Source organism: Hypomesus nipponensis, chromosome 22 (assembly GCF_054491055.1).
Source record: "Hypomesus nipponensis isolate SF chromosome 22, ASM5449105v1, whole genome shotgun sequence".
In the NCBI taxonomy this organism is placed as follows: domain Eukaryota; kingdom Metazoa; phylum Chordata; class Actinopteri; order Osmeriformes; family Osmeridae; genus Hypomesus; species Hypomesus nipponensis.
Genome location: NC_140382.1, coordinates 7,360,281 through 7,380,772, shown reverse-complemented (window position 1 = coordinate 7,380,772; position 20,492 = coordinate 7,360,281). Strand labels below are relative to the sequence as shown.

General features: G+C 48.9%; 1 protein-coding gene across 2 annotated transcripts; it reads right to left on the bottom strand.

Moving 5' to 3' along the window:
• Positions 1-1,723: 1,723 nt before the first annotated feature.
• On the bottom strand, positions 1,724-19,389 carry lpar1 (lysophosphatidic acid receptor 1). 2 transcript variants are annotated; one of them, XM_084687817.1, is made up of 3 exons: positions 19,131-19,389; positions 10,074-10,832; positions 1,724-3,727 (listed from the first exon to the last, which is right to left on the bottom strand). In XM_084687817.1, the coding sequence occupies exons 2-3, from the start codon at positions 10,810-10,812 to the stop codon at positions 3,411-3,413; spliced, it is 1,056 nt and encodes a 351-aa protein (XP_084543943.1). In that variant the 5' UTR covers positions 10,813-10,832; positions 19,131-19,389; the 3' UTR covers positions 1,724-3,410. The 2 variants fall into 2 exon arrangements, with proteins under 2 accessions (XP_084543943.1, XP_084543942.1); XM_084687816.1 differs by lacking the exon at positions 19,131-19,389 and adding an exon at positions 18,292-18,382.
• Positions 19,390-20,492: the final 1,103 nt, after the last annotated feature.

Here is a 20,492-nt window from a genome sequence, read left to right as displayed (position 1 = left end):
GAGAGAGAGAGAGAGAGAGAGAGAGAGAGAGAGAGAGAGAGAGAGAGAGAGAGAGAGAGAGAGAGAGAGAGAGAGAGAGTGAAAGAGAGAGAGAGAGAGAGTGAAAGAGAGAGAGAGAGAGAGAGACAGAGAGAGAGAGAGAGAGACAGAGAGAGAGAGAGAGAGAGAGAGAGAGAGCAGGCGTTTGGGTCTCCACAGTTGAGGGTAAACAGTTGATAGTGTGGTCAGTGGAGCTCATCCTTGGCTGAGTCAGACCTCTCAGCTCCTCTAAACCGTGGAGAGCAGGAGGGGCCCTCCTTCATCCTGCCCCGCTCCACTTCCACTCTCCAAACTGAGACGCTCTCTGGCAGCTCTCTCTGAACACAATCAGTCCCACCTGGTTGTCGTCTCCCTCCCTTCCTCCCTCCTGCCTGTTCTGCTGTCATCCTCATGTTGCCAGTGTTGGGGCACAGTACTACCAAAATGTAATACATTACAGATGACTAGTTACTGTCCTCTGAGAGTAATTTGTTATATTACAATATTAATGTCTTTGAATTGTAATGCTACTTTTGCGTTACTTTTGAGTTACTTTCACCAAAATAACCGCGTAAGTATGACTTTTGTTGAGTTGAATGCAGCTTATCATACAGTACATCCAGTAGAGCGTTCAATCCATGTCACTTGTAGATTGCACTTGACTACTGGGCTAATGTTATTATCCTCGTTTCTGAATAAATATAATGGGAGTATGTCCATCTCGCAAATGGAGAATCAGTCTCTGCAGTCATCATCTCAAACATAATTCCAGCAACACTTAATTTCGGGTTATCTTGACTAAATGTCAGCCTTGTGGACACGGCCATTCATTTGATACTATATCTGGACAAAATGTCAGCCTTCTGTACACTGGCCATTTGTTTGATATTACAACCCCGGAAAAAATGTAAAGAACACGGATGTTACTGCTTTTACGGTTTCTTTGTCGGCAGTTTAATGTAACCCTCTAATATGTCAATTTTTTAATACTTTACCATTTTGAGGAGGAATCCGTCATTGCTGCTTGAAGCTATTATTATACTGTTCTCCTGTCGTACTATTTCCATATTGATCTGTTCTCCTGTCATACCATTCTACTGTCATGCTGTTCTGTCATTATGAAGGCCTCCAGTGGTTTCCAAACTCACTCAAACTCTGGGAGTCTCACTGCGACTGTTATCTTGTAATGAGGTGAACAGATGCTCGTTCTCAAACACACACACAGGGGGCTTCCACACAGAGTTCTCCTAAACAGTTGAAGTGTGGCGTTGCCATGGTGTTGCCGTCCATGTCACTCAGCGGTGGAGCACAGGAACTGGCTGGCTGGGACTGGAGGGGTGAGGGTCAGGACATATATCCGTCAACCATGGCTGTGTGTGTGTGTGTGTGTGTGTGTGTGTGTGTGTGTGTGTGTGTGTTTTGGCCTGTCGGGGATTGAGCCGGGGGAAATAGAACCAGTATTATTCTCTCACAAACATGTTTGGGTTAAGCTCATGTCCTGGTTTCTAGTCAGGATGAGGTTTAGAGCTGTTTATCAGCCGGTCTCATATTTCTGTGACATCTTGTTTATTTAATATTCAAAATGTAATTACAGATGCTTAATGCTCTTTGCTGATATCATTTACAGTGGACCACGTGGGCCATATTGGTAGACGCAGGAAGCTTTGGTCTTATTCTGTACCATAAACAACAATAGCACCAAAACTCATTTTGGTGATTAACTTTGAATATATATTTTATATACATACAAACTGTACACACATACATAAACTGGTATATGCAGAGACGACATACTTATATGGATAGTGTAATTGGTTTCAGAAGCAGCCTGAAGCATGATGAGTACGGCAATAGTTAATTAACAATGGTTAGAGGAGAAGGGGAGGAGGAGAGATACGAGGGGAGGGTGGGAAGAGAGGAGGGGTGAGGGAGGAGAGGAGAGATACGAGGAGAGGGTGGGTAGAGAGGAGGGGTGAAGGAGGAGAGGAAATGGAGGAAGAGCGGAGGGAAGGAAACAGAAGAAAGCAGAAAAAGGAAAGGTCTGAAGGGAGTGGTCTGGGGTTTCTGCATTAAGTGTGTGGCAGTAGAATGTGTCGTATACCCTATATAACTCTCCCTGTTTCCCTCTCTACCGCTGTGTGTGTGTGTACTTATGTGTGCGTGGTGGTGCTGAGCTCTCGCTGGCAGACTCTCGACAGGTGGAGGGAGGCAGGCTGGGAGGTCAGCGTGGCCCCGTGGGGGAGATGTTAGGAGAAGAGCACAGGCGTGGGTACAGGCTGTGCCGCTGAGTGAGAAACACCTAGCGCTGAGTCATGGTTTACTTTGGTGTGTTCAAACAGAATGGACACTGAGTGGAAGCCTGGTTATCCTCAGAGTGTGTGTGTGTGTGTGTGTGTGTGTGGCCTTGACTCTGAAGCTGCCAACTCTCTAGCCATCCACGGTGGAGCCTGGTCATCTTCAACCTCCGCTGTCAGTTTCATTAATGCTGTAATAATGGTGAACGACTCTCCCCCTCCCCTTCCCCCATATCCTAATCTCCCCTGCCTTGAAAAGTAGCCCCATAAGGCCAAAGTGAACACACATTTCATGTTAAGCTAGCAGATAGTTGAGATCTTCCAGGAGCACCGTGTCTGATGTCCCTGGACCTGGGCAGTAGTTCAGCGATGGGCCTCCTCCGTATGAGGTGGGAGAGCCTGGGATGAGGATTCACTTCAGGCTGGGCTTTCACGAGTGCAGCAGCACTGGATCTGAACGCCTGTCCGCTCATGTGACTGACAGACAGGGCTCGTCATTGGCTGAGAGACTAATAGGACAGGCAGAAGGGGTGTCTACAAGCAGGTCCTTCAAAACACTGATTAGTCCTTAAATAGTTCATCTGGGATCACCAAAACACTGTTACACAACAATAAAAAAAAAAAAACAGCAAACAAAAAACAATCTACCTATCTATGTATCAGAGTCCGTGCTACTGAAATGCCTCGGGTCTCTGCTCGGGAACAGAAACAAACACATGACTTTAGACTTCATCGTTCTCCTTCATCATTTCACCGTCTGTCCTCCTCGCCATCATGATCACCATCACCATCATCATGATCATCATCATGATCATCATCATGACCACCATCACCATCATGATCACCATCACCATCACCATCATCATGATCATCATCATGATCATCATCATGACCACCACCACCATCACCACCATCATCATCATCATCATCATGACCACCACCATCATCATCACCACCATCATCATCATCATCATCATGTCCACAGTCCTTCTGGACACACTCTATGCTTCACTTCCTATCATTCTCATCGCCCTCCCTCAGTGGCCTCTCCTGGTCCGTGACCCCTCTGTCCACTGTTCCGGCGTCCCGGCCCAAGCCTCACACCACAGAGTGCTGGTTGTTGTGTTGCGCTCCGCCGCCGCCCAACACCGTATGGTTGACGGAGGAGGCGGAGCGGTCAGAGCCGTCGGCCGCCGTCGTGCCGTTGACGCTCTCCTGGCGCTGGCAGAACAGGATCTGCCTGAAGGTGGCGCTCATCTCCTTGTCGCGGTAGGAGTAGATGATGGGGTTCATGGCCGAGTTGAACTCGGCCAGGAGGAGGAAGAACTTCTCGAACATCAGGACGTTGCAGCTGGAGCAGAAGACGTCGAGCAGGAGGAGGACCAGACCTGGGGTCCAGCACACGATGAAGGCTCCTGCAGGGAGGGAAGGGGGTGTGGGGGAGAGAGAGACACAGTCATGAGGGGGGGAGAAGGGACAGATGGAGAGGGAGGGAGGGAGGGAGGGAGGGAGGGAGGGAGGGAGGGAGGGAGGGAGGGAGGGAGGGAGGGAGGGAGGGAGGGAGGGAGGGAGGGAGGGAGGGAGGGAGGGAGGGAGGGAGGGAGGGAGGGAGGGAGGGAGGGAGGGAGGGAGAAGGTCGTATAACCATGAAAGGCATGTTATGTTGAACACTGTGAGGAGTTTTTAATCATTCAGCAAAAAGCAGAGGGCTGCAGGGGGCGGGCCTAACCATCACATGTCCTCTTGGGGGGGGGGGGGGGGGGGGCGGGGAATAAACCACTGATGCAAGGAGCCAGCATATAAAACTAAATAAGAGGGAGGAAAACACACACACACACACTAAAAGAGAGGACATGGGCGTTGGGTGTTGCAATGTCAGTGTGTTGAGTCTTGTTGCCAGGCGTATATCACACATACTGTATTTGTGACATTGTCATAACTGTAGCAATATTTCTCAACAATAAGATTTCCATTCAATACTTTTCCCCTACTGCCTGCCTGCCTGCCTGCCTGCCTGCCTGCCTGCCTGCCTGCCTGCCTGCCTGCCTGCCTGCCTGCCTGTCTGTCTGTCTGTCTGTCTGTCTGCCTGTCTGTCTGTCTGTCTGTCTGCCTGCCCATGGGGTGCCAGACAGTGTCCTATACTCTCAATGTTTGCTTTGTCTCAACCGTTGCCATAATAACAATATGGTGATACGGAAACAAAATACTTTGCTGACATAATCACTTGCTATGATCATGACAATTATAGCCTTAGCATTGCTTCTCAGGAAGGCAGTGATCAACTGAAAGCAGCAGATCTAAGACCAGCCCAATGATGACAAGCTTGCAAGTCGTCCATCCCTTATCCGTTCTCTAGCTCTCTCGTTCCCTCTCTCTCTCTCTCTCTCTCTCTCTCTCTCTCTCTCTCTCTCTCTCTCTCTCTCTCTCTCTCTCTCTCTCTCTCTCTCTCTCTCTCTCTCTCTTTCTTCTCTCTCTCCCTCTCCTAACAGTACAGGCGGCAGCTGCTGTACTCCACTCTGTTTTACCTCATGGCTCAGATATGTGGGAGCAGCTTTCTGGAGTTAGATCAACTCTACTGGCTGCTGGACACACAGGCCCCTTCACATGTTTAGCCCTGGCATTACACGCCTTCAAAACACGCGTGTGAGTGTGAGACAGGCGGTTGGGGCTTCGCTGAGAGCTCACTAAATACAATTTCATTTCCTTCCCCAATCCTGGAGAGTCAGGGGATGTTTGTTTTAAACCCCAGGGGCTGCCTGCTACTGACCTCCCAGTCCCCCAAGGCTGCCCCGGCGCATAAACTGATAGATATTAAGTAGACAGAAGGGAAGACAAGGCCCACGCAGAAAGGAGACTAGAGAAATAGATGTATGGTTTACAGTAGTAAGTCTTGTACAAGGGAGGGCTGAGCTACACTGTATATCACTAAGGTGTGACTCTGGCAGATATATGAAAGAGCTCACACACATATGAAGCGTCGAGGAGGGAGGATATCGTTATGTAGAAGTTATGAAGGAATATGAATCAATGTGAGGGCTGACATCATGTTCCAACAGATTTACTGAACGTCTTCCTGTGGTGTGGTTTTACTCCAGTAATGTGACTTGTGTATAGATTCGATTATGGGTTCAAACCCCGCTCAGCCCATGGGAGTAAAAGTGTCATCTTGCAATGCAGGGTAGTGCCTGTGTAGTATCCAGCCCACCCACCATGCCTATTCCAGGCACTGCTTGAAAGTCACTCTGGATGAAAGAGGCAGATAAAGAATGCATATCAGAGCAGGGTCAGATGTGTACTACAGGTCAGAGCAGGGTTCACATGCGTTTGTCACTTCCTAGACCTGGCCAGGACAGAAAGTCACCAAATGCTTTTGGTAGGATGGCTTTCAGCAAATTTTCTTCCCTCACTTCCTCTCACATCGCCCTCCCCCCCCTTCTTCCCAATCATCTGAAACAGAAATCTGTCAGACCATAATTTCCTGGAATGACTACAGAAAAACTAAAATATCAGACAAATTACCACTCAGAGAAAAACATGGAGATATTTGACCCTAATTGCAGACCCAATGCTGCTCTGAGTGTCTGTGGTGAAAACCAACACCCCAGTGGACCAACCAGCCAACTGGCTTTGTCATTTGCGGCTCTGCCTGTCTGTCTGCCTGCCTGCCTGTCTATCTCTCTGCCTGTCTGTCTGCCTGCCTGCCTGTCTATCTCTCTGTCTGTCTGCCTGCCTGCCTGTCTATCTCTCTGTCTGTCTGCCTGCCTGCCTGTCTATCTCTCTGTCTGTCTGCCTGCCTGCCTGCCTGCCTGCCTGCCTGCCTGCCTGTCTGTCTATCTCTCTGTCTGCCTGCCTGTCTATCTCTCTGTCTGTCTGCCTGCCTGCCTGTCCATCTCTCTGCCTGCCTGCCTGCCTGCCTGCCTGCCTGCCTGCCTGCCTGCCTGCCTGCCTGCCTGCCTGCCTGCCTGCCTGCCTGTCTATCTCTCTGTCTGCCTGCCTGCCTGCCTGCCTGTCTATCTCTCTGTCTGTCTGCCTGCCTGCCTGCCTGCCTGCCTGTCTATCTCTCTGCCTGCCTGCCTGCCTGTCTATCTCTCTGTCTGTCTGTCTGCCTGCCTGCCTGCCTGCCTGCCTGCCTGCCTGCCTGCCTGCCTGCCTGCCTGCCTGCCTGCCTGCCTGCCTGCCTGCCTGCCTGTCTATCTCTCTGTCTGTCTGCCTGCCTGCCTGCCTGTCTATCTCTCTGCCTGCCTGCCTGCCTGCCTGTCTATCTCTCTGTCTGTCTGTCTGTCTGCCTGCCTGCCTGCCTGCCTGCCTGCCTGTCTATCTCTCTGTCTGTCTGTCTGCCTGTCTGCAGTTTGACCCTGGAAAAAAATATTCTACATCCCTGATCAGGTGGTTCCCCTACAGTTGTTTGTGGAGTGTGTGAGAGTGTGTGGTCTCCATGGCAGGATATGGGGATCCTATCCAGCCACTTCAGATCAGATTAGTCCAACAACTGCTCCTTCTGCAGCCCAGCTTGATAAGGCACAGCAGGCCTGGGTTGTCCTCTGGAAGGCATTCCTCCCCTAATCCTAGTGTATCAACAGTGATAGGACACTTGGTGGTTCTTGGCTAGAGTACCCTGGGGAAGGGGGGGTCAAGAGGCATGGGTCAGGGATGAAGGACTCAAGCCCTTGTGAAGAGCCTTAGCCTAAGTTGTATTTATTTGTTCTCCTGGACAGAGCCAAAATGGACATTATTGAGACCAAGATTGAGCCAAAACGGATGCCACTGTGACTAAGGGTGAGCCAAATGGCATGCTATCGTGACCGGGGTTGAGCCAAAATGGAGGCCACTGGGACCAGTGATGAGCCCAAATGGACGCTGCTGCTATTCCAAGACTTGGAGGTGAGGTAGAGTTGAAGCAGAGAGTAGACCCCTCTCAGAGGCAAAGGCCACTGGGACTCTCACACCTGTCTACAGTCTCAAGGAGGAAGATGGGATTGGCTCGACTCTACTGTGACCAATAGCAGAGATCCTGTGATCGAAACGACAAAAACAGATGCACGGGGAAGAGGGGAAGGCGAGTATGAGAAAGAGGGAGAGGAGGGAGAGAAAGGGCAGAAGGGGGGACAGCAGTGGGACTGAAAGACCAGGAGAAGAAAAAAGGTGTGGAAAGAGGAAAAAGAGGAGTGATAAAGGGTTACAGGATGAAGAAGAGCTTAGCGAAGAAGAGGAGGCCGAGCCAGGAGGACGAGGAGGGGAGAAGAGGAGGGGATGAAGAAGTAGGGGCAGAACATTGAGCGAGTGCAGCAGAATGTTAAAACCTGTGACATCGCCAGCCACATGCCTTGAATGGTGCACAGCTGCCGTGGAACTGGACGGCCTGGACCGCCAACAGTCACTGTTCTGCCAATGCACACACAGACACACACACACACAGGTTCCGGATTGGTTCTGCCCTACACCAATCAGACACACAGGCAGCAGTCGGACACACGGACATTGTTTGGTGAATCAGACATACTCTCTGGTGGGATAGGGAGCATGAACGCCTGGAGGGTGACATCATTCACTATGACCCACTGCTGGCTCGTGTGGATGTGTGTGCATGTACATTTGTACACTTGTGTATGTGTGTGTGCGTGTGCGTGTGTGTGTGTGGTATCTGAAGAGTCCATTCTGACTTATGATCTGTTTCTTGGGTGATGAAACCGTCCCTTGATCATTAGTTATGCTATCTCTCCCACTGATCTATTGGTCTCTCTTACTGATCTCCCTCTCTCCTACGGATACCCCCCCCCCCCACTCCACACACACCCTGATCTCTCTCTCACTCCAACTAGTCTCTGTGCATGGACATAGGCTACTGTATGTGTACATCTATCAAAAACACAAACTATCCTACATGTTATTCCTATGAAAAACTCTAAGACTTTTGTAGTATCCTTTGTATAGAGCCCGCAATACTTTCATAAGATATACTGGGAATACTATTGTTATTTTTATAAGGCCTGAGTTCCTTATCATGGTCTGGGAACCAGCTGTCGTTCCCAGGCTGTGCAAAAAAACCTTCTACCATGTTAACCCACAACCTTTATGAATGAGCTGGCACATGACATGTGTTAACGCTAACTTGCTAACATCTGTGTACAAAGGTAGCATGTCAACTTCTCTTTGAAAGTTAGAAAATGTGAAGCTGGGACGCTAACATCTGGTGAGAACTTTCCAGACTAACCTATGTGAAGACAAGCACACTAATAGGCTGTGTGAATGCTTCTATGCTAACCCGCGAGAGTGAAGCTGTGCTGGAGTCTGAGTTGTACTGGGTACACATGGGTTAGATAGCTAGGGAGAGGAGAGGGATATTTTCCATCTGATAGCAATTCCCAGTAGACATCAGAAATAATGTATTTTACAGCTCTCAATGGCTCTCTCTCTACCACCTCTCATCTGTTCAGCAGATGTCGAGCTTGAAGAAAAGAGCTGCTTCCTTCTAACTGCTGAATTACAAACCAGAGAGGGAGAGAGCACCTTAAAAAATACTATGCACACACATTGACACACACACACAAACACACAACCTATCCTGGCAGACGCAGATGTACAGTATTAGAAAGCGTTAAGAGGAAGTTGATATTCTCCGTTGTGGGCTTGTCGGAGCAGAGCCCCAGTGCAGGGAGGAGGGGCTCCGCCGGCTCAGGAGTTCCTCTCTTTCAGCTTCCCTGCAACGTGTCGCCCACTTCAGCAAACGACTCGACGTCGCTGCTGAAGCCAAATCTGACTGAATGAACGTAGATCCAAAACACCTCTCCTGCAGTCTAATCCTACTTCCACTAATTCCTCAATTTCCCCCTGGGGATGAATAACGTATATATCTCTATCTCTCCCTTTCTCCCTTTCTCTCTCTCTCTCTCTCTCTCTGTCTCTCTCTCTCTCTCCTCTCTCTCTCTTTCTGTCTTTCGAATCCCTCCTCACGGTGTTGTCAGCTGCGTCTGACTGGACGTGGTTTTGTAAGGAGTAGTGTAGGGTGTGCAGACCCACTATGAGAGAGCTGCAGACATCTTCCAAATCACAGGGATCTGGATGGAATGTTTTCTTGACGGCCGACATCTGCTAGACCGGGTGAGAGCAGGTCTGTTCCCACAACCAAGAGATACAACAACAACACCACCCACGTACACACACACACACACACTTCTGGACTCTGGAGACCCCCGTACCAGGACAAGCTAGCTACCGTAGCACAAACAGACAAACATACAGTACTAGCTCAGCCCGATGTTGTCCATGTTTAGGCTAGAGTAGAAATCATGTCTTGCATAAACGAAGCTTGATAATAAATGTTTGTGCTAGCTCCAGTGTGCGATGGCAGCGGGGCCGCACTGTGTGGTTGAGTGCGTCCCCGTGGCAGCGACAGGGCTTGGCAGGCACAGGAGCAGACAGCAGAGCTGCAGTGACGAGCTCTCTCTGCTCTCTCCGCTGGGCCTCCACAACAACAGCTGCTTTGTTCATCTACTGGGCTGCAGTACAACTGAACCACTGGCCTACAACCCAGTCAGGAACCAGTAAGCACCCGGGCGGTACCCTGTCAGAATGCTCTCTCTCCTTCACGACCCTGCAACTCGGTCACTGGTAATAGTGTAGGACAGTAGTGTTGTATACTGTACTTGGGTCCTCAACCAGTCCCATGTCCACAGTCTTCAGCAAACCTATATCATGGGTGTAGTGTGCAGTGTGTCGCGTGTCGTGTGTAGTGTAGTGTGTAGTCTAGTAACCGGTCCTCACCCAGGACGATGACCACCGTCTTCAGCAGACTCATCATGGTGTCACGGTTGCGTCTGGGCCCAGAGCTGTGCCGGGACATCCTCATGGTGCGCTGGCGGACGTAGACGAAGATGTGAGCGTAGAGGACCACCATGACCAGGAAGGTGACCAGGTTGAACACGGCCCAGAACACCAGGTAGGAGTTGCAGTAGAGCGGCGCCATGCTGGAGCAGGTGCTCACGTCGCAGATGCAGTTCCAGCCCACGCTGGGGATGGCCCCCATGACGATGGACATGGTCCAGATGATGACGATCACCACCACCACGCGCCGGTTGCTCATGCGCGTGTGCAGCTGCATGCGGAACACGGTGATGTGGCGCTCGATGGCGATGGCGAGCAGGTTGGCCACGGAGGCCGTGAGGCTGGTGTCGATCAGCCCCTGGCGGAGGAGCCAGGTGCTCACCGAGAGGCGCCGCGTGTTGGGCCCCGTGTTGAACATCAGGTAGAAGTACGCCAGGCCGGCGAAGAAGTCGGCCGCCGCCAGGTTGGCCATCAGGTAGTAGATGGGGAAGTGGAAGCGCCGGTTGACGTAGATGGCCACCATGACCAGCAGGTTGGCCAGCATGATGAAGATGCACACGGTGATGCCCAGGCCCATCACCAGCTTGCTGACCGTGTTCCATTCCGTCGCCAGGTATTTCCCGCTGCGGTTGTAGAAGAACGCGATGGTCTCGTTGTAGTAGCACTGCTCCTCGTCCATGCTGGCTGTGGGCGGGGGGTCTACGGGGAGACAGAGAGATGGGTTAGAGAGAGAGAGAGAGAGAGAGAGAGAGAGAGAGAGAGAGAGAGAGAGAGAGAGAGGTTTCTGGAGATGGGGCAGACAGGTTAGAGACAGAGAGGTCTCTGGGGGAGGAGTAAGACTCAAGGAAACAGAGACAAGTTGGATAGAGACAGGTTTCTGGGGGTTATGGGGGTCAAATATCCTTTTCAAGGGTTCTGATGAGAGAGAAAGTAGGAGCGGGGAGAGACACTGATGGAGTGAAGCTGGTTGAAACAGAGAGTGATAGCTCTCTTTCTGCTGTCACACACTTTATGCTGCACCCTGGATCCATGCTCAGCTGCCATGGCTGCACATTGTAGTATTCCTGTTGTTGTTTGTTTACATAATGTATCCCCCACCCACCATCTGCTGTGCCTGTGTGTCTATCAGCGAGCTGGTGAAGGACTATGTTACTGTACAATGATGAGCTGTGTCCGGTTAGGGCGTTCCAGGAGCAGAATCAAAACAAACTTTAACACAGTTTTGGAACAACGCACACACTGTGATTATTTCTCAAGAATAAAAACAAGTCCTCAAGTCAGACGCAGTTGATTGCACAGTGAATGATAACACCTAAATCTATGCGATGATTTTAAACTGTCTTGAAAAAAACCTTTTCAAGGTTCAAGGAAAGAATACAAAAACAAAAAACTATTGATATTTCGGTAGGAACTTCAATGAAACCAGAAAATGAAACTTTGTTTATATTTTAAAGATCTGGTTTGAAGCCCTGGTACAAACACAACGGATGTTGCAGCTTAGGGTGACTAATGAACCAAACCTGTGCATGTCCGTGTGTTTGAATACAGACCCCTGTTCTAGGCCCAAAGTTGTATCTAACACACTCCTAAACATGACTTTTCCATCTGGTCTGCTTTAACGAGTGTCCCTGCTTGAAAAGGAGTACAGAAAAAATAAAAATACTACACACAACACACACACACAAGACACACACACACACAGGGCACACACACTTATGGCACACACACGGCACAAACACACACACACGAAGGGGTTGGAGTAAACATAAATTCACCCCGACACACAGTCACACACACCAATCCCCATACACAAGCACACACAAATCCTTTCGAAAGCACACACAAACAGAAGTGTGTTGAGGCTGCAATGAGAGTGTGCTAGTGAACGCCCCCCCACTCTCCCGCCTTTAACACACACAGGAAACAGCCAGGGGCCCCGCGGCTGGTTATGGCTGTGAGGATCAGTACAAGAACCAATACCAGAAAGAACCAGGACCAATACCAGGAGCGGGACTAGAACCAGAACCAGGATCAGATGGAGACCAGCCCCTCAGACCTCCTGCTGTAGCTACACCTGGCTTGGCTGCCACAAGCACACAAACATGCACAGGCATATGACCGTGGACCAACACACACATAATATGGACAGTACACACAGACAAAAGCACATACATCTCTGTCTCAACACAATTGCAGGATCTGCTTCCTGTGAGAATGCACAAGAACTTCTTGTTAAGAGGAGAAACTGATATCCACCTCTTCCTCTCTCTCTCTCTCTCTCTCTCTCTGAGAACAAATGCTTTACTAACGATACATTTTGTATAAACAATAAATAACTAATGGTGAACAAACCGGTAACTAACAGGTAACAAATTGGTTAATAAATTATTAATTGCGTGAGCTCATCTAAAGTGTTACCCAGAAGTTATTATGTTTGATTATATGTGTTAGAATGTGTGAGCGTGTGTGTCAGTGAGTGTGTTCTCTGAAGCAACTGTCACTGCCTAAAAATTCATGCTCATTGTGTGTGTGTGTGTGTGTGTGTGTGTATGTGTGTATGTGTGGACCATGCTGACACCCTTGACGCCACAGTGATGACATCACAACTTAAGAATCAGGCTTCTCTCTATCCTACTTTCTCTCAGTTTCCCTCTACATCCATCTGTCTCCTCTCTTCTAGTAATGACACTGCTCTGTGTTCAAGGGCTGCATACCGTCCTTCAGGATTTGAGTGAGTTAGTGAAGGCGTGTGTGGTGTGTTTGTATGTGCGTGTGTTGTGTGTGTATGTGCGTGTGTGTGTATGTGCGTGTGTTGTGTGTGTATGTGCGTGTGTGGTGTGTTTGTATGTGCGTGTGTTGTGTGTGTATGTGCGTTTGTAGTCGTATGTAGGCTATGTGTGTGTGTAATTTAACGGTTTGAACAACTTTGATCTTTCTCCTACCTTACCCACTCCAACTCTACACGTCACTGCTTTCAAGGAACAAGACAGGTTTCTTTCTTTCATTTGCTTCCTTTCTCTCTTTCGCCCCCTTCCTTCTTTATCCCTCGATACCTTTCTTTCTCTCTAGGTCTCTCTAAACCTCTCTCTCTCTCTCTCTCTCTCTCTCTCTCTCTCTCTCTCTCTCTCTCTCTCTCTCTCTCTCTAGGTCTCTCTATACTTCTCTCTCTCCAGGCTGCCAGTCCTGCCAGTTTAGCAGCACAATGGACACATTGTTCTGTTTGCAGTGCCTGCTGGATCGAGAGAGAGAGAGAGAGAGAGAGAGAGAGAGAGAGAGAGAGAGAGAGAGAGAGACAGAGACAGAGAGAGAGAGACACAGAGAGAGAGAGACACAGAGAGAGAGACACAGAGAGAGAGAGAATAACTTTGAAACCTTGAGAGACCTTGAGAGTCATGTAAACCTTGAGAGAGATTGTGGATCCAGGTTGTGGATGTGCCTCCATGCTGAGGCCGCTGCACTTCAGGCAGCAAAGATCCCACTGGGCTGGAGCTCCACTGCAGGCCCTACAGCTGGGCTTTCTCACAGCAAATAACTATAAAACAAATCATCTCCTTTATACTATGTATTTCTGTTCTATTGCGTAATTACTACTTTGGGTGAAATATCTAAGAAGTATGACAGTGTTGGCTGGGTGACATCCTGCCCCAGATTGCTCAGAAATACAGTGTACTCTACAAACATTGTTAAGATTGTAAATGGCAATTGTAATTGGAAAGGACTGAATTCTCCTTGGGCGTCACAAGGCCCATTATCAGCAACCATCAGTCCTGTGTTCCAATGGCAAGTTGTGTTTGCTAATCCAAGCAGATCATTTAAAAAGGCTAATTGTTTACTACCAAATTCCTTTTCCATAAGTGAGCACATCGGAAAACTGTTGCTGAATGCTGATTAAATAAGCAATAAAACTGGCCTTCTTTAGATTAGTTGAGTAGCTGGAGCATCAGTCATTGAGGGTTTGATAACAGCATCAAAATGGCCAGAAACATGGAACTTTCTTCTGATACTCGTCAGTCCATTCTTGTTCCGAGACATGAAGGCTATTCTACGCCATCAGTTCCTGAGAGACGGAAGATCTCGTACAATGCAGACAGAACAGCGCAAACTGGCTCAGCCAGAACAGAAGGAATAGTGAGAGAATAGTGAGAGGCCCCAGTGCACAACTGAGCAAGCGGACCAATGGACCTGAGGGCGTAGTGTGAGAACCAGACCCCACACAGGTTCTCCACTGGCAGCTTCATTCAGTTGTACCATGCAAATCCCCAGGCTCAACATCAACAGTGGAGACACCGCTCTGGGATACTGACTCAAAGGCATGACTTGAAGAAGAAGCTCTGTCTGAGACAGGCCGACCAAATCAAAAGATGAAGAATGGGGGAAAAAACTGAGGATAGAGAAGGGTGAAAGGGTTTGAAACGTGACCATTGTCATTGTCAACAACAAGTGCTGTCTTTAAAGTGGCTTCTGCAACAGGACGACCAGTAGCAGGAAGATACTAAACAAGGGCACATTTACATACCAAGAGACAATGGTTCCTCCTAATGACCTTATCAGCAAACCGCCTTGATCAAAATAATCTCAAGGAAGGTTGTGTAGGCTGGGACACAGCCCTACCGCTTAAGTGCTAAAGAGAAGAAAGACTTGAGTTGATGGATGAAGTTTTTGCTTGTTTTTTTCTTGTATCGGTCGTAATGTTTGTTGTTCAATTATTTCCTCTTATCAGGTTTAGGAGGCTATGTTTCACAAAAGTCCCATTCATATCCACCCTCATGTGATTCTCTGGTTTTGACAGAAACCGTTCAAATCAGATTACTCCGAATCTTATCATTGTCAACCAAGTGCTATGTTTCATTTAGCAGACACTTTAACCTTTGCAATGAACAAGTAATTATATCAAATATCATCTTTGTCTAACTTTCCTTTGACCATTTAGCTGCAATTCAACCCATATCATGGGTAACACAATTATAGCATATTTGCACTGTGACCATGCACTGTGACAAAGGGGCCATACGGACCCAGGCATCAACACATATGACTGAGAGTCATGGAGAGTGGGTATGTGGGTATGTGGGCTAACCAGGAGGTTAATCTATAAGCCCAGAATTAGCATCTAAAGCCAGTCAGATATGCAGTCTGATATGCACACTGCAGCCCCGCTACCACAGCTGTGTGTAACATACTGTTTGCTCCAGACTAGGGACAGCAGGGCTAGTAGGGCTAGCAGGCAGCATTGGTGCAAGGTCAAGCCCTGCGTCAAAATAACAGGAAGACATCTGCGATGGCTGTGAAGAGGGATGATTGACAATGAAGGCTATATGGTTGGGTTACCTTCCCAATCACATGGGAATCATACAGACACACACAGACAGGTCAACTGAGGTCTTTCTAGTGTACAGTACAACGGGGTGTGTGTTAAGGCCGAAATACACTACTCCGTTTTCACGGAGACAAACACAGGGAACGCCCTCTCCGATGTGGAACGCCCTCGGAGAGCCCCTCGGAGAGCTCTACGTACACCTCCTGATTTTCCTGACTATCCGTCCGCTAGCCCGTCATTTTACGGATGCCCCTTGGCTGTGATTGGTCCGCAATTGGTTCCACACACAAAGACGTCATGTGACAGGCTTCAAAAACGTTGCTCCACCTACTTTTCTGGCGGTGAATTGTTTTCAGCACCCACAGCCTTCGGAGTACTATAAATTCAACGAATCCGTCCGACTCCGTCTGTCTGTCCGTAACGGAGTCAGAGTAGTAGAATTCGGCCTTTAGTGTACATAATTTGAATGTGTGGTTTTGTAAGATGTATTGAAATGGTTCCAGAGAAGGGTTGCAAGACAGCCCAGTGAGCCAATGCTGACTGTGACCACCGAGATAGCGGAAAGCCCCCTGGGCAGAACCCTCAATATGACGGGCTGTCCACTCCTGCTGATAGAGTCAGGATTGCAGGAGCTGTGGTACAGAACAAGCTGATAATGTGCAGCTTTAGATGAGAGCTACAGTAACAGTGTCATCAGTCAGTCGTTATCAGCGGTAACCTAGAGACACTGACGAAAAACGTCCTCGCGTGTCTCTGTTTTATCAAACTCCCCCGGCTTCCTATAAACTGACTGGTGTTTGTGTGTGTGGTGTGTGTGTGCATGTGTCTGTGTGTGCGTGTGTGGAGCCGTATGGTTGTGCATGGATGGAAACTGCTTCCATGTGGGATTCTGGTTCCTCTTTCTCTTCGTTGAGAGGGGGGGTGGGGGGTGGAGAAAGGGTAGAGAGATGTGAGAAAGAAAAGGAGAAAGAGAGAGGTGAATAAAAGAAGTGAGGGATGAGAAAAAAGACAGGGATGGAATAGAGAGGGAGAGAAAAAGAAAGGAGAGAGAGAAAGTCTGGCTGTCTTGACCCCCTAGCCCAGCACTGGAGCAGGGAAGGAGAGGGAGGGAGCCAGGGAGGAATGCTGGCTCAGGACCCCCTTTAGAGGAAAAACAGACACACCGGAGGGAGGAGGGGGGGCAGGCAGGGAGGACTGGGTGTGGAGGGGGGCGGGCGTGAGAGGCAGAGCCTTTGGGCATGCTCAGTGGGGAGAAAACAGTTTGATGTGTTTGATTCACAACATTCTGATCTTAGGATTCTGCCCTGAGGTTCTGAGGGGAAGTGGACAAGCAGCAGCTGTGTATGCACTCCTTTCCAGGTCATATCCTGTTTGTTACCAGAGCAGTACCTGTTTAGATAGGTATGGAGGCGCATCTATTTGCCACAGTCAGACAAGAACATTCACTCATGGAAATGTCATCTCTGGGTTACCTCTATCTCCCACTCTCTATCTCTCTCTCTCTCTCTCTCTCTCTCTCTCTCTCTCTCTCTCTCTCTCTCTCTCTCTCTCTGTCTTATTCCATCCTTCTTTCTTCCCCTCTCCCCTTTACCAATCTCCCTCCCTCCCTCCTCCTTATTCATCACCCTACCAGCCTGAGTGTATCTTCCTCCCTTCAGACTCCACTTCCTACAGCAGTGTACATCAGTGTTTGGGGAACAGATGTCTTCAGGGCTTGTGTGATGGCAGACCCAGTCTGACCAAACAAGTCCAAGAGGACTTGGAGAGGAGGGAGAGGAGGGGGTGAACGGAAGGAGGAGAAGGAGTCAAAGAGATGCGAGGAGGAGGGGAATGAAGTGGTGGAGGAGGGAGGACGGCAGGAAATGGAGGAGAAGAGAGAAAAGGAGGAGGATGTTTTCTACGACACAGACATGTTATCGGTATATAGACTATAATCTTATTCCCAGACTGCCTTTTCCTTTCCTACAACCTGGTGTGAATCTGATGAGATGATGGTGTGAAATCCCCTCTGAGCTCTGACCAGTCAGTTCTGAGAACATAGTTGCCGTAAGAGACCAGCGGTGTGCTCATAACCATGTCAGTCTATAGGCCTATTAGTGAGCATGCTTGTGTCATATCCATGGCAAAGCAATCTGACTGACTGGGCTCCCACCAATCAACAGAGAAGACAGAATAATAAGCTATGTGTGTGTGTGCGCGTGGGTGGGTGGGAAGTATTACACTCAATGTGGTTACTTTGAGCTGTCTAGAAAATATAGACCATGACTTGACTCTGACCACCAAAATACTGTCAGAAGTCTCCTGTCTACTGTCTGGTGTCTGTCACGTTAGATTAAAGCATCTGCAAAATTGATAATTAAAGCATCTGTAAAATTGATGTCATTTCACTTCCTCTTCAGTTTAAACAGCATGACAGTGTGGTCAGGCAGCCTTGGCTAGAATGACAGTAAACGGAACTGGACGGAAATATATATTTAAGACACACGGTTTCAGATGAGCGTCATTCATCAACTCCACTATGAAACAAAACTTAGAACTTTGTCTGATAGAGACATCCAAAATAGAATAAAGATGATCTGTCCATGAACGCGTAACAGACGTGGCCGTGACCCCGTCGAAGCTAGGCTACACTTTGCCAACGTTCGCCAGCACCTGGGATTTGCTGGCGCGGATGGCCTGCACATCTACACCGATCTACACCGGCTACTTATTATGTACGCAGCATAATTGCTGTCAAAACGCATCTAATTCAATATTGCTAATCTACAGATTTTTGATGTGAGGGGTTGTTATTGAGCCTTGTGGCTATGATGCCCCAAGAATCGCAGAGGTAACACACACCAAGGCGTGTAGTTTGGGGAAGCGCCAACAGCAGCATACGCTGGAGCTCTGTCTGTCAGAGCAGCGTCGGAGCCGAGGACCACGACATTCTCTACGAAAGAAAAAAAATATATTTTTAAAGAGCATACTTCCTCCGTTAACGTTGTGTGAGAAAGAAAACGAAATGAACAAGTGAAAGATAGAAAGAGAGACAGAGAGAGGGAAAGAGAGAGAGAGAGAGAGAGAGAGAGAGAGAGAGAGAGAGAGAGAGAGAGAGAGAGAGAGAGAGAGAGAGAGAGAGAGAGAGAGAGAGAGAGAGAGAGAGAGAGAGAGAGAGAGAGAGAGAGAGAGAGAGAGTAAAATGCCATCGAAGAGAAAGAATGCCGCGCGGCCAGTACGCAGATCCCCATGGCAATTCAACACAGATGTCAAAACGTTTATCCCAGCGCAAGACTCCGCCGGGTGGTTTGAGATAGAAAACTGTAAATAACTAATAATACATCTATTTTTTATATCAACTTGTGTATTAAACAAATCAATACGTCCTTTCAGTATTTTTTGCAGACAGTATGTGCTGCCACATATAGACGCAACACGTTATCCATCCCGCGCGCCTCCCCCGGGCGCACACTCAAAGCTGTCCAACAACACGAAGTCTGTTTTACCAACATTCACACGAACCCCATCTAGTCCACTTGATAGTTAGATTTTTCAATGTTTTTGGACAGTTTTTTCTTACGTGAGAAAGCTGTCGGGGAACAGCAATAGTTTTAACATATAACTCTTTGTTGCCTAGCCTATAGCGGATTGATTTTGTTTTTTAATCCGCAGTTTTAAATATTTTCCGTTGGGGTACTTACGGTTTTAAAGACTGAGAAACACTCCCAGGCCGATGCCTGAAAGTCCAGAAAATAAAGAATCGGAGTGCGTAAAACTCCGGAGGATTTGAATTCCGTTATTCAAGTCGCTTTCAGGGTATGAGTGGTTTCTCCCAATCCGAGTCACCGCAGGGTAATGTTTTCATTGTCCTACCGCTGCAAGGAGCGTGCCTTTCGTAGTTTATGTAAAATAGAAGCGATGCCTCAGTCCCACTGCCCTCCACGGCTCCTCCAAGTTCTCCGAATGCCACTCGACAGGAGAGGAGCGCTGTCGGCACATGACGTCACGCACGCACGCACACACACACACACATACACACACTCTACAATGCGTAATTGGAAACACATTTTCAAATCACAAGTACAGAAAATGACAGAGAAGTGTGGGGGTCATGGAGAGGGGGAAGAAAGACATACTAGAACAACTGTATTCTTTACCAATTAACCTATATCTTCATCTCCTGTCTCCCTGTGTCATAGGAGCGGAACCTCAGGGGAGGCACAAGACCTCACTTTAACCAGTCATAGTGTGGAGGAGACGCCTACAGTTCAGGCCCGCCGGCTCGCTGTACATCTGCATCCACTTACTAAGTGTTTGCAGTCAAGCTATTATCAGGCCTGATGCAGCAGAGAAGTTGAGAGGATCCTCCCCCTGCTGTCCCTGAGTTCTCTCCAGGTGGAGCAGCCCTGTTGAGACCTGACCATCCCACCAGGGGGCTGTAAATAGACTGTATACACTTGAAGTATATGTCAAGTGGTGGGTTCAAGTGTATTGTTCCCCTCTGGTAGTAGGACAGGAGGCAGAGTGAGCGACAAGACTATATTCATATCAGGCTGCCTCTGTCTCTGCCTCTATCTCTGTGTTGGCCTCTGATCTGTCACGTCCTCTAAATATGCTTCTGCTTCTATCTGCCTCTATCTGCCCCTATCTGCCTCTGCCTCTTTAAGTCTGTGTCTGTGTGAGCTAAGGGTAGGGCTGCTAGGTTGGAAATGAGAGGGGGAGATGTAGAGAGGGAGGTAGGAGATGGGGAGGTGGGAGAGGGGGAGGTGTAGAGAGGGAGGTGGGAGAGGGGGAGGTGTAGAGAGGGAGGTAGGAGAGGGGGAGGTGGGAGAGGGGGAGGTGTAGAGAGGGAGGTAGGAGAGGGGGAGGTGTACAGGTAGGTAGGAGAGGGGGAGGTGGGAGAGGGGGAGGTGTAGAGAGGGAGGTAGGAGAGGGGGAGATGTAGAGAGGGAGGTAGGAGAGGGGGAGGTGTAGGGGAGGAGCTAGGAGAGGGGGAGATGTAGAGGGAGAGGTAGGAGAGGGGGAGATGTAGAGGGAGAGGTAGGAGAGGGAAAGTAAGAGTG

Excerpts from the sequence above, each read along its gene's own strand:
- lpar1 (XM_084687816.1), bottom strand. The coding sequence starts at position 18,328 with ATGCTGCTGTTGGCGCTTCCCCAAACTACACGCCTTG. Across the intron at positions 10,833-18,291 it reads TCCCCAAACTACACGCCTTG|ACCCCCCGCCCACAGCCAGC; the intron begins GTGTGTGTTACC and ends GTCTCCCCGTAG. Across the intron at positions 3,728-10,073 it reads GACGGTGGTCATCGTCCTGG|GAGCCTTCATCGTGTGCTGG; the intron begins GTGAGGACCGGT and ends CCCTCCCTGCAG.